The sequence below is a fragment of the Chlorocebus sabaeus genome, chromosome 10 (assembly GCF_047675955.1).
Source record: "Chlorocebus sabaeus isolate Y175 chromosome 10, mChlSab1.0.hap1, whole genome shotgun sequence".
In the NCBI taxonomy this organism is placed as follows: Eukaryota; Metazoa; Chordata; class Mammalia; order Primates; family Cercopithecidae; genus Chlorocebus; species Chlorocebus sabaeus.
Genome location: NC_132913.1, coordinates 129,826,702 through 129,840,279, shown reverse-complemented (window position 1 = coordinate 129,840,279; position 13,578 = coordinate 129,826,702). Strand labels below are relative to the sequence as shown.

Genomic DNA, 13,578 nt, shown 5'->3' with positions numbered 1-13,578 from the left:
AAGGAGAGCAAAGAGAGGTGAAGGGGAAGCCAATCCCCAGTGGCTGGCGGGGAGGTGGCTCCGGGAGGTGAGGCGGGGAGGTGGGTCTCGGAGTTGAGGCGGGGAGGCGGCTCTAGGAAGCAAGGCCAGGAGGACGCTCTCAGAGGCAAGGCGGGGAGGCTGCTCTGGGAGGTGAGTCAGGGAGGACGCTCCCGGAGGTGACGCGGGGAGTCAACTCTCAGAGGTGAGGTGGGGAGGCTGCTCTGGGAGGTGAGGCGGGGAGGTGGATGTGGGAGTTGAGGCGGGGACGCGGATCTAGGAAGCAAGGCGAGGAGGATGCTCACAGAGGTGAGGCGGGGAGGCCGTGCTCGGAGGTGAGGCGGGGAGGACACTCCAGGAAGTGAGGCGGGGATGCGGCTCTCGGAGGTGAGGCGGGGAGGCGGCTCTAGGAAGCAAGGCGAGGAGGGCGCTTTCAGAGGCAAGGCGGGGAGTCGGCTCTCAGAGGTGAGGCGGGGAGGCCACTCTCAAAAATGAGGCGGCAGGAGGGGGCCCAGCCAAATGGAATCCCGTCACCTGTGACAGTAAAGACGCCGCTCCCACCTGTGAGTGCGCCTGAGCCCAGCTCTCGACCTGTTTCCTTGTCACTTAAAGTAACAGTGAACAGAACTTTCCACTGGACTGGGTAATTTTATTTGACTTTAGGGATTTACAAGTGTTATAAAAATAGTTGCAACACTCCTCTTCTTTACAGTTAAGTATATTAGCACACATTATGTTAAAAATAGTTTTGTATTTTAATACATGTTCACATTTTCCCCTGGAGGGTGGATATTTACCATAAGGCAGGACTTGGAACCTCCTTCATCTCCTAATTTGAAATGTTGAGAGTTCTGTTACATTTTATTTCATGTATGGCGAATGATTGGATGACCCCCAGCTCTCTACGAGCCCTCCTGTGAGGCCTACAAGCACCTCGGCCACGCCTCAGGATTCTACAACATCGACCCAGATGGCAGCGGACCCCTGAAGCCATTCCAGGCATTTTGTAACATGACAGGTGAGTTAAAATGTTTGATTTAAGCGTGACAGCTTGAACTCACACTTGCAGCTCACCTAGTAGAAATTTACCCGGTTAGAAGGTATATTAGGTAAGTCATTATTCAATAAAAGTCATAGTTATAAAACTTGAACAGATAGTTCAAAAGCAAAAATCCATAATTATATTATTTCTGTGCAAGTGCTCTTTTTTGTGAAATATTTAATAGTAAAACCTGGCCTATCAAATTTCAAAACAAAACGTTTCCTGACTTATCTGATTGGATGAGTGGATGTGCAGTCGGAAGAGTATTTGCACTTTAGCTGAGCCTGAGCAGAGATGCCTTCACATTTGAGCTCTTGTGAGCCTGAGCAGAGCCCGACCCTGGATCCCGAGCACTGTGGGGTCTGTTTCTGTAATGATGTCCATGTCCGTGTGCCCTGTCCCAGCCGGCGACTGTGCCTCCCCTCCCCTCAATGCCTATCTGAGTCCCTTGGTCCAGCTCAGACGCCTCCACCCTGAAGTATCTTCCTCACTGCCCTGCGACAGAGCAGGCAACCCGCCTGCCGCCCCTGGCAGGGGGACGTTTACCTCTGCAAATTCTCCACTCTGCCAAGCTTTGGGTCAGTGTTCAGAACCATAGAAACAACAAAAAGTAAAGCAGGTGCAGGTGTCCACCCGGATCTCAGTGTCTCCCACGCACAAGGCTGAACAACGCCCCCCAGATTCATGCCAACCTGGAATCTGCATGGGACTTTATTTGGATAGAGGGTCTTTGCAGACTTAATCAGTGCAGATGAGGTTGTACAGAATTAGGGTGGGCCCCAGACGCAGTGACCAGTGTCCTTAGGAGGAAAGAGAAGTTTGGAGACCCGGACCTGCCCAGAGGGAACATGGTTGTGTGAAGACCAGCAGAAGCCAGAGTGATGTGGCCGCTACTCAAACAAAGCCACGGGTTTCTGGCACCCCCAGAAGCCAGAAGAGGCAAGGAAGGGGCGTCACCAGCGTCTGCAGAGGGAGCGCGGCCCGGCTGGCACCCTGAGTTTGTACCCGTGGCCTACAGAACTGGGGGAGATTTCTGTTCCAAGCCCCCTGGTCTGGTACTTTGCTAGGGCTGCCCAAGCAGACTAATATGGCCTGTAAGGAACTTAATTTCCCTTAAAATATTCATTTATGGGTAGATTTCCTATGATGACTCGAATAGGTTAAAAAGTCCTAAGGAAGTTTTTCACTTTCTTCCCCTCAGTACCCCCCATAAAGTCTGACAGCTTTTGCCTGTAGCCCAGCGTCTGCAGGAAGTCGGGCAGGTGCGCTGGAGAGACAGCAAGCCAGGCCAGGGTACGGAGCAGCCTGAGGATGGGGTGGCGGCAACAGGCAGGTGGCCCCTGGTCAGGCTGGCACTGGGACGGGGAGACTTGGTGGGCGACGCCAGAGGCCCCTCCAGCTCCATTTTGTCCGACTCTAGAATGGCAGCCGGCTTGGGATCTGGAAGAAAGCAGTGGGACTGGTCAGCTGCAGAAACCGGAGCGCATTCTCGTGCAGTCCGGGGGCTGGACATCTAGGACCAAGGCTTCGGAGGGTCGGGGCACGAGGCCCTGAGGGGGCCTCTGTTCAGGCCTCTCCCCGTTCACCAAGGCCCTGAGGGGGCCTCTGTTCAGGCCTCCCCGTGTTCACCGAGGCTCTGGGGGACCTCTGTTCAGGCCTCTGCCCATTCACCAAGGCCCTGAGGGGGCCTCTGTTCAGGCCACCCTCCCGTTCACTGGGGCTCTGAGGGACCTCTGTTCAGGCCTCTCCCCGTTCACCGAGGCTCTGAGGGGCCTCTGTTCAGGTCTCTCCCTTGCTCCCAGGGTTTCTCCCAGTGTTTGGTGTTTCATGGCTGTTAGGGGCCCCCAGACCCCCATCTCTGCCTGCATCTTTCCACGGTGTTGTTTCGTGTGTGTGTGTGTGTGTGTTCAAATCTCCGCTTTCACAAGGACAGTGGGGTTGGATCAGGCTGGCCCTGCTCCACTATGGCCTTGCCTTGTCTAATCTGCAGCCACCCTGCTCCTCATAAGGCCACATTCGAGGTCATGGGGTTAGAACCTCAGATTTCCACATGTTCACATGTCAGCACATGAATTTTGGGAGCCACACTTAGGCTGGCAACGCAAAGCACCCCTGGCTGTGCTGTAATTTGGCTTCTCCAGTGGCCACATCCCCTAAAGGAGCACTGTGTCCAGGGTCGTGCAGGCAGAGCCCCGCCCTGTTTGCAACTCATGCCTCTACTCGGCCAAGAACACTTTTGCCTCCAAAGCGGGTGGGCGATTTTCTGCCTTGAGGGAACCCTATCACTGAGGACAGAGTGAGCCCCGTGACGACTCCTGCCGTCGAGCCACAGGCGCGGAACCCATGATCAAAATGTCACCCGGCCCCTCTTGGGGTCACTGGGACCCCACCTTTCTGCCAGATGAAACACTGGGGCTTCAGGTAGAGGAGAGGACGGGAAAGGAGGTGCGTCTGGGAGTCCCAGGCGGGGAAAACAGGCCAGCCACTTGCTGGCTGGGTTGTGTGGGCAGCGCCCCCTTAAGTCACAGCCTTCATGGCCCATGCGTATTTCTCTGCAGACTCCAGGCCGTGGTTCTCCAGGGACCCTTCTGGCTGCTGGCCTCACCCTCGCTGCTCTCCTGGGCTCTGAGGCCTCACCTGTCAGTCACACTGGGACCAGTAGAGGGTCCAGGGCTAGGGGTCCAGCCTCAGGGTAGAGTGGTCTGGAATGCAGCTGGCAGCGGTCTGTGGCTGCGTCTCACTCCCCTGGTCCAGGTTGCACTCGCCAGGACACGCAGGAGGGGCTTCTGCAAGGAGAAGGTAACAGAGGGGCAGGCACAAATCCAAGTCCAATGGCGGTGTCACGGGCTCTAATTTGACAAGTCCCGATGAGAACATACTGCATAACCTCCAGTCTCGGGTGGTGCCAGGCGTCTGGACTGCACACGCAGGGTGGGGCTGGAGCGGCCACCTGCCTCCTCCCGCACAGCGTTCGGCGTGCAGGGCAGGTTTCATTCTTAACACCAGGGAAGCTGGGCCAGGGCCAAGGCACAGGAGGGACCAGCCTCATCCTGCCCTTCCGGGCCTAAGCCATGGAGCCGATCCTTCTGGGCCAGTGGCCTCCTGAGTGGTGCCTAGTGAGGAAGGAAGGGAACACCCAGAGGATCAGGGCTGCAGAGGTACCAGGGGTGCCCACAGGGCTCTTGTGCAGCAGTGAAAAGCACATTTTAGGAGTAGAGAAGGTGTGGTTTGCATAATTTTAGATCATTACAAAATGTTAATGACCATTTCTTCTACTTCTCTTTTTCGCCTATAACATTCCATCTGGCTAAATACCTAGAAGCACGCATGTTCGTGGCTGGATCCCCTTGGATACTGAGTAACACAAATCGTAACAAGAGGCCACCCCTTCCCAGGACCTAATGTTCTAGAATCCTATTAATTTGATTCTTGGACTCCGACGTCTCAGGACCAGTGGGCACCCAGGGTCTGTGTGTGCTGCTAGTGACACTCCTTCTCCTCTCTCTCTCCTGCTCTCACCCTGGAGATGTTCCGTGGACAGTGGTGCAGCACAACGGCTCGGCCTTAACCAGGGTCAAGGGTGCGAGCCTGGAGAACCCGCACCGGGCAGTGTTCCAATACACGGCCAGTGCAGAGCAGCTGCTGGCCAGCGTAGACCGCGCCAGGCACTGCCAACAGGAGCTGGAGCTCCACTGTCGGAGGTCTCGGCTGCAGGACCCTCGAGGTAGGCAGCCCCTCCCAGCCCTTCCTGACCTGAGCCTGGGAGGTGTGGGTGTCGCAGTCCAGGGTTTCAGGAAGAGCTTGATCCAGGAGCAGCTCACAGAACACCATGGCGGGCAGAGACGTTCCTGATGGATGCTGTGTTTTCTCCCTTTAGAATATTTTACAGTGGTAGTGACTTTCCTTGGCCCCCATCTGCTCCTCATGCCCCTGTTTTCTCCCTTTAGAACATTTTACTGAGGTGCCGACTTTCTTCAGCCCCCATCCGCTCCTCATGCCCCAGGTCTTCACCATCCTGAGACCTTGCTGGTCCCCCCGGGTTTTCCAAACAATCCCATATTTCCTCTGTAAGGACAGACGTGTCTCTCTGTGGGCTCTGCTTTCGCAGGGCACTGCCCTATTTAGGAAGTTCTAGAGCCTTGCTGAGCAGACAGACCCCTCCACCTAGTGTACAGGGACCCCGGGCTGACCCCACCGAGCCTTAGCCCTGCTGCACGTCATGCTTTTCCTCAGCCTGGAGTGTGGGTGTGTCAGGTTGTAATTGATCCATAACCGTGATCACTCACCCTTGGATTTTGCAAATCAATCCTTTCACAAATTAGAGAAACTGGAGCAGAGTGAAGTTGGCCTCAAATAAAGCCATTGCCGCTCCATGTCATTTTCACTCAGCGCTTTTTCTGGCAAAAGATGGAGTTACAGGATTGAGGGCAGCACCCCACAGGGCGCCTGGCCCTTGGCAGAAGCATGGCCTGTGAACATCACACGTGTGTGTGTTGTGTCCCGTGAGACTGGAGGCGGCCGCCCTCTCAGCCCCGTCCTGTTGGGCCAGCTGCTGGCCTCATGCACACTAAGGGACCGGGTCTCCCAAGCCTGGGGCAGCTTGCTGTGGATGCGGCCCTTCTGCCACCCTCCCCAAATGCCAGCCCTCCTCCCGGACCCCCTACACTCTGGGGCTCAGGCCACCCTGGGATTCATGTCGGGAATATCAGAGGCCAGGTCCCACATCGGCCACAGTGAGCTGCGGGATTGAGGGCTGTGCTGGGTCCCTCTGAGTCAGAGAGGGGTGCAGGGAGGGGGCCCGGCCTTTCCCTCAGGGTTGGAACTTGGGGTGAGCACAGGAGAGGTCAGCACTCGGGTTTCAGTGTTCATGATTCCGCACAAACGGCCCTTGCGCTGCACACACCATGTGGGGCATCCACCCCGAAGCCTGTGCTGGGACCACAGGGGACTCTGGGGTGGGTCCTGTGTCCTGTGACAGCCTTGGCCTGGCTGGGTAGGGTGCGCCGTCGCGTCCTCGGGGGCTACCTGGTACACTTGAGGATCCTCTGGGCTGAATATGTGGCCCGAGGCTGGACCCCCAACCGTGCAGGTGTGGAGCCTGGAGACAGAGTGGTCCCACAGTCCCACAGGCTCCTCCATGGTGTCCCCGTGCAGATGGCTCAGCTCCCAGCTCCCTGGTGTGGCTGAGCTCAATGCAAATCTCACAGGTGACCATGGACGCAGGTTAGCCCCATTGCCACAGTGCCCCCGGCCGAGTGCAGGAGGACAGGCAGGTGTTTGGGAAGCCAGAGTGGGGAGCGTTCCTGCCAGAGGAAGATCTGGAGGTCTGGGGGGCGCTTTTTTTTTTTTTTTTTTTTTTTTTTGAGATGGAGTCTCGCTCTGTCGCCCAGGCTGGAGTGCAGTGGCACCATCTCAGCTCACTGCAAGCTCCGCCTCCCAGGTTTACGCCATTCTCCTGCCTCAGCCTCCCGAATAGCTGGGACTACAGTCACCCGCCACCACGCCCCGCTAATTTTTTGTATTTTTAGTAGAGACGGGGTTTCACCGGGTTAGCCAGGATGGTCTCGATCTCCTGACCTCGTGATCCGCCCGTCTCGGCCTCCCAAAGTGCTGGGATTACAGGCTTGAGCCACCGCGCCCGGCCTCTGGGGGTGTTCTTAAGGACAATGGCACAGAAGCAGGTTCTGGATGGTGATGGGGAGGCCCCAGGGGAGCCCCAGAAGAGGAGGAGCGGGGCAGATCTGGGATGCGGAGTCCCACAAAGCCACTGGAGGAAACAGCAGAGATGAGGAGGGAGAGCAGGGACTGGACGTGGTCTGGGCGGGGGTCCTTGAATAGGCAGATAAGGACCTGGGGCTTTATGTGACGGTGGCAGTGCCTGGTGCCCCTGGATTCGGATGGATACGGCCCAGGCCCCGGCCTCGCGTGTTGAGGGAATTGTCACCAAGGCTGCCCTGGGGGGGCTCAGTGCAGCCAGAGGACCAGAAAAGCATCCAAGGGAGGTCCCTGGGGTCCAGCATCCAGGGTGCCCACAGGCTGGTCCCCGTGGAGACAGGGCGGTAAGAAAGGGGACTTGGGAAGTGGGGTCCAGGTGGGGCTGCAGGTCGGGGTGTGCAGGTCACGAGGCGAAGGAGGCAGTGGGGGCTCCGGCAGGTCCCCGTGATGGGTGTGGGAGGAGTGTGAAGAATACAGAAATGCACATTCACAGGCCGGGGCCAGCCCTGCAGGGAGGGCCTTGGGTGTGAGGCTGAGGCCCTGAAGTTGGGCGGGAGATCCCGGCCGGGACTGGGTTAGGAGCCTGTGGGGTGCGTTTCCCGGTTCAGTAGACTGGTTCCTATTTCTCTTCTTATTTTCTTTTCTGCTGTCTTGTTCTATTAATTATTTCTTCAACCTTCCCCAAATCTCTGGAATGCTTAAAAACTCACAAATGCAACTGAAGGCCCTTGATACCACTATAGCCATTTTATAATTCCAGTGTTATTAGATGAGTAATTTAGATGGTAAAAATACAGTTATAAGTTGGAATACAATAGTGTCCTCCCTCTGATTTTTGAAAGCATAATGGCGAAGTAATTAAAGTTTTAAAGTGTTATTATCAAAAATATCTATTAAATATTTTAAACGCCTCCTGCCTCCCAGTGGTGAGCTTTCGTCTTCATGGGTGATGCTCACAGCACTCATCCCAGCACCTCTGGGAGCCGCTGGCCAGGGAGGCGACGGCTTGTGAGCCAAGGCTGCTTCGTTGGGTGGAGTCAGAAGGCACCGGGAACTGGCACGTGCTCCGGGTCCTCATGGGACCCTTGGTTTCACTCACAGAAAATGGCCAGCGCCTCGGAAGCAGCTGCCTCCTGCCCGGCTCTCTGAGGTGGGGCCCTCTTCCCGGGTCGGCATATGCTGGACTCCACCTCTCCCTTCTCGGCCGTCTTCTCCTAAGTGCTGCGGGCGTTGCTTGCCCAGGTCTCTCTCATTCTGCAGCATTCCGGAGAGGTCCAGGTCCAACGTGGGATCCCGGGTCCCTCTCATTCTGCAGCATTCCGGAGAGGTCCGGCTCCGACGTGGGATCCCGGGTCCCTCTCATTCTGCAGCATTCCGGAGAGGTCCGGCTCCGACGTGGGATCCCGGGTCCCTCTCATTCTGCAGCATTCCGGAGAGGTCCGGCTCCGACGTGGGATCCCGGGTCCCTCTCATTCTGCAGCATTCCGGAGAGGTCCGGCTCCGACGTGGGATCCCAGGCAGGACGCAGAGGCTCCTGTTTATCCCTGACAGGGCACTGGGGTTGCTGGTTTCCCAACACGGTGTTTGTGTCAGGCGGGTGGAGGGTTTGCCCCTCCCTTCTGCGGCTCTGCAGGTGAACAGGCGCCTTCTCAGAACAGGAAGCGCAACTCAGCCCCAAACAACCCCCCGGCCACAGCAGGGTGCACCCCACCTGGGAGTCACAGGATGCTGGGGTCAGACCTGCAGCCAGGGCTGCTCGGTAATAACCCATGGGGCTGACTGAGGGCTCAGAGGAACGTGCTGCCTTCGTTCTGTTTCTATTGCAACAGGCCTTTCGGGATCTCACACAGAGGTTAACTTTAGCTTCCAAATCACTTTTCGATTTTTTGTTCATTTTTTTATTTTGATGGCAACTCACTTCTTAATGCAGTTCCTGACGAAGTTTCACAACTTTGCTGTTCCAAATTATGTACTACCGTGACGAAAGGAGTTAGGTATTACTTTCTAATAAAATACATGGTCCAGTGATGGGTTAAGAAATACAGTGTAATCAGATAAATCAGTTATAATTCTTAAAGAAGCAATATTCTGTTACAGTGTTAAGAATAAAACCATTTTAAAGCAGAGTTTCTCTTTGCTCTGTGGGTTTCTTAATGAGCTGGGAGACGAGGGGTCCCTGGGGGTGGTGGGCAGTGGGCCAGGCAGCTGTCACCTTTCTCCGATTTGTGTTTCAGATGGAACGGCACTGAGCTGGTGGGCTGGAAGAGCCAACGAGACCCACACTTACTGGGGAGGATCTTTTCCCGGCGCCCACCAGTGTGCCTGTGGGTTAGAGAGGGACTGCCTGGATCCTCAGTACGGCTGTAACTGTGATGCCGACCGGGACGAATGGTGAATTGCATGTGATTTCCTCTGTAAGACGTGCTTTTGTTATTGCTTGAAGCGTAGGACAGATGTAGGTTCCATCGCGTCCTCACAAGTTAAGAGACGTGTACGCTGATGAATACAAGTGACCAGAAGCCTAAAAATTACGGTCAATGAATTACTGGTTTCCTTTCTTTCTTATCTTGGTTTGTTGTTTATCATTTTTAACCTTTTCATTATGAACAAGGTCAAATCTATGCAAAAGTAGAGACGACAGTACTAATGAACCCCCACATGCCCATCGCCCAACCTCAAAAGCCATTGCCCATGGCCAACTTTTGGCCGTAGATATGCCCACCTCGTCACCCCGTCCCAATGATTGTGGAGAAAACCCACATATCACATCATTTCATTCGTCAACACTTCGTTGTTTCGTTGTGAAAAATTTATCACAAATCGTGCACATTTTATTTCTTCAATAAAATAACCTCATTAAAGGATTAAAAGGTTTAAATTCAACCTAATTTAGTCCATTTAAGTAATCTCATGTGGACGGGACATGTTTTCTAAACCAATTTCCAAAGTGTGGCCTCCAACACTCTCAACTACCAACGGGTCCGCGATCACCCGGGTGTTGGGGGTGACACGTCCTCAGTGTCCACGATCACCCAGGTGTTGGGGTGACACGTCCTCGGTGTCCACGATCACCCAGGTGTTGGGGTGACACGTCCTCAGTGTCCACGATCACCCAGGTGTTGGGGGTGACACGTCCTCAGTGTCCACAATCACCCGGGTGTTGGGGGTGACACGTCCTCAGTGTCCACGATCACCCGGGTGTTGGGGTGACACGTCCTCAGTGTCCACGATCACCCAGGTGTTGGGGGTGACACGTCCTCAGTGTCCACGATCACCCGGGTGTTGGGGTGACACGTCCTCAGTGTCCACGATCACCCGGGTGTTGGGGGTGACACGTCCTCAGTGTCCACGATCACCCAGGTGTTGGGGGTGACACGTCCTCAGTGTCCACGATCACCCAGGTGTTGGGGGTGACACGTCCTCAGGGTCCACGATCACCCAGGTGTTGGGGTGACACGTCCTCAGTGTCCACGATCACCCAGGTGTTGGGGTGACACGTCCTCAGTGTCCACGATCACCCGGGTGTTGGGGGTGACACGTCCTCAGTGTCCACGATCACCCGGGTGTTGGGGTGACACGTCCTCAGGGTCCACAATCACCCGGGTGTTGGGGTGACACGTCCTCAGTGTCCACGATCACCCAGGTGTTGGGGGTGACACGTCCTCAGTGTCCACGATCACCCAGGTGTTGGGGGTGACACGTCCTCAGTGTCCACGATCACCCAGGTGTTGGGGTGACACGTCCTCAGTGTCCACGATCACCCAGGTGTTGGGGGTGACACGTCCTCAGTGTCCACGATCACCCGGGTGTTGGGGTGACACATCCTCAGTGTCCACGATCACCCAGGTGTTGGGGTGACACGTCCTCAGTGTCCACGATCACCCAGGTGTTGGGGTGACACGTCCTCAGTGTCCACGATCACCCAGGTGTTGGGGGTGACACGTCCTCAGTGTCCACGATCACCCGGGTGTTGGGGTGACACGTCCTCAGTGTCCACGATCACCCAGGTGTTGGGGTGACACGTCCTCAGTGTCCACGATCACCCAGGTGTTGGGGGTGACACGTCCTCAGTGTCCACGATCACCTGGGTGTTGGGGTGACACGTCCTTGGTGTCACCTCTGAAAGGCGTAGTGTGTGCTTTCACAGCAAAGGCTCTGAGAAGTCCTGCATAAATACTGCTGGACCCGTGGGAGTCGTCCCATGTGATCTGATGAAGCCGCTGGTCCGACTTACGGATGTTTACATGAAAAGCATCTCTCAGTGTGGCCCAGACTCTGGAAATGCAGAGCATCAAGGGCTTAAAAATGGTCTTCAAAACGGCTAAACAAGGGAATTGCCTCATGTGTGTAGACAATATGTGAAATCAGAAAGCTTATTATATTTGAGGATAATATTGGAATCCCCATTGATTTTATGTTTTTACTTACAAGACAATATTTATAAAGTGAGAATGTTTTCAAATCTCTAGATTCATATTTTAATGTTTATCACCAATAAAAAATATTTCATATAGCTCAAATACTTCAGATACTGTATTTTTATTGCACTTTTAATATGGGCCATGAACACCAAAATCACTTTAAAAAACATACAATTCGGTCAATATGATTTATTTGGCTACAGAATGTCTACAAGCTTAGGAATCAGTTCATTCAGAAATGATCTCACAGTTGTAACTGCAAGGTTTTCATTTGCTCACCTGGCATGAACAAAAGCTGGACCACATCGGTTTAAGAATATTCTGAAAGAATTTGAAAGATCTGCGGAAATACACGTGTCAGAGATGGCGGCAGTGAAGGCCCCAGGCAGAGGTTAGCAAACTCTGGCCTGTGAACCAAGTCCTGCCTGCAGCCTGATCTTCCAAAGTTCTCCTGGCACTCAGCAACGTTCTTCCTTCACGTTTTACCACGGCTGCTCTCAGTCCCACGGCTGGGTTGAGTCAAGACAGGGACCCTGTGGCCTGAAAGCCTGAAATTCTTACCATCCGGCCCTTTACAGAAAACGGTGCTGATCTACTGTGGAGAATGCCGTGCTGGAGCCAAGTCCCTGAGACTGGGAAGGGATGGGAGACCCAGACCAGAACACACGCTGGAATCGGGCGACTTCCCAAGGACCCACCTCCTGACCGTGGTCCCCAGGACGGGCAGAGGGCACCAGTCAGGGCGGCCCTGGCCTGCTGGGAAGGCCAGGCTGGTGGCCAGGGATGCAGCTGCAGGGCTAAATGCCGCAGGAGCAATTTAGATTCTGGAATCCTGTAGCCTAGGAACCAGGTGGACGCACCCTCTCCCAGGGGGCCCGGCCAGGGTGGTGGCCAGGCCAGGGTCAGAGGGGCCGCAGGACGGTTGGTGGACCCAGAGGAGATAAGGAAAAAGGGCAGCCCATGACCGTCCTGCTGGACTTGCAGGCAGAAAGGGTCAGCCTGGGGACCTGGAGGTTGCAGTGGAGGGCCCTGAGCCCTCGTCCAGGCTTGGACGCAGGATCCAGTGACACAGGAAGGCCCTTGTGATGCCCAGTAAGTGTGAGCCACCCCCACCCCAACCAGGGAAGCCGAGAGCCCCAGCCAGTGCCCTACACTCGCTGGGTCTTATAGGGTCCATGTGATGCCGAGACTGGGATTGGAAATACCACCTGGGCCCGCTGAGGGTGGGCGTCTGCAGCCAGGCAGTGAGTGGACTTAGTCCCCTCTCCGTTCCTTTCCGTATTTTCTCTTGTCCCTGAGAATCTCTGGAAGGAGCGTGCACCTGCCAGAAGAGCCTCCCAAGGCCTCTTGACCTGGGCAGTAGAAACCTCACGGTGAGAAGACCCACATGGAAGCTCCTGAAACAGCCCCTCCCCACCCCAGAAACTAAACGCAGAGCAGCATCTCCCAGGAGCAGTGAGGAGACCCCCGCCACCCTTGCAGACCTGAAGAATGGCAGTCGGTGGTCTCAATCCTTTCCCCCTGAAATCACTGATAGGGCGCCTGAAAAATCAAAACCAATGATAGTGGAAGATGGGGGATCCTGAGGATTAAATTAAGAGGCCTCATCAGAGCGGTGCGATAGGTGCGGTGCCTTTACTAAAACCGGCTCTTGATTCAGCAAAACGTTATTCTCAACATCAGTAGGGAAGGGCCCTTGAAATCCCTCTGCGTCTAGCCCCGGCCGTGCTGACCCGCTCCGTCTGTGAGGCCACCCTCAGAGCACTGTCCCGGCAGCTCAGGGAAGAGGCCACGCTAGCCCGACAAGAACGCCAGTGGGAAGAACTCTGGAGGCAGCCACAGGGCGTCAATTACCTGGGCACCTGCCCCTGCCCATCGCGGGCCGGGCTTTTGTGGGCCCACCAACTCGTGGATTTGGGTGAGCACAGCAGCAACCCATTGCTGAAGGAGCTGGGGACTCAGGATGGACGCAAAGGTGGCCCAAGGGCCTGGACAAGTCCTGGTGCGGGAGAGGGAGAGCCCTGTCGGCCACAGCCATGTCCACCCCAGAGATGCTCCCCAGGGCTCACGCCCGGCCTGTGGGAGGCTTGCTGGGGCCGCTGGTGGAGGAGAAGCCTGGGGTCAGCCTTGCGTGGTGCAGAGGAAGGAGCAGGCGCTGCGGGTCCAGGGGCACCTCCGGAGTGGAATGAAGGAACGTGCCCCCCACCCCGCCCCCCAAGGGCAGGGCAGTGCGCACAGCCGGACCCCGGTCCTGAAGCAGGTGTGGAAGGACACGTTTCCCTAGACACCACACGTGTCCCTTCGGCAAGGACGAGCGGGAACCGCCGGCAGGTGGGCAGCTGCTGGTCAGTGCCCAGGAAGGTGCGAGTCTGGAAGTAACCT

At 55.8% G+C, this 13,578-nt stretch overlaps 1 protein-coding gene across 1 annotated transcript in view; it reads left to right on the top strand.

Moving 5' to 3' along the window:
• Positions 1 to 13,578, top strand: part of LOC103218261 (contactin-associated protein-like 4) — a 202,213-nt gene that overhangs the window by 133,282 nt on the left and 55,353 nt on the right. The window contains exons 12-14 of the mRNA XM_073020237.1: positions 917 to 1,036; positions 4,587 to 4,784; positions 9,010 to 9,166. Of these exons, the coding sequence (XP_072876338.1) occupies positions 917 to 1,036; positions 4,587 to 4,784; positions 9,010 to 9,166 (475 nt within the window). The remainder of the gene's footprint in view (positions 1 to 916; positions 1,037 to 4,586; positions 4,785 to 9,009; positions 9,167 to 13,578) is intronic.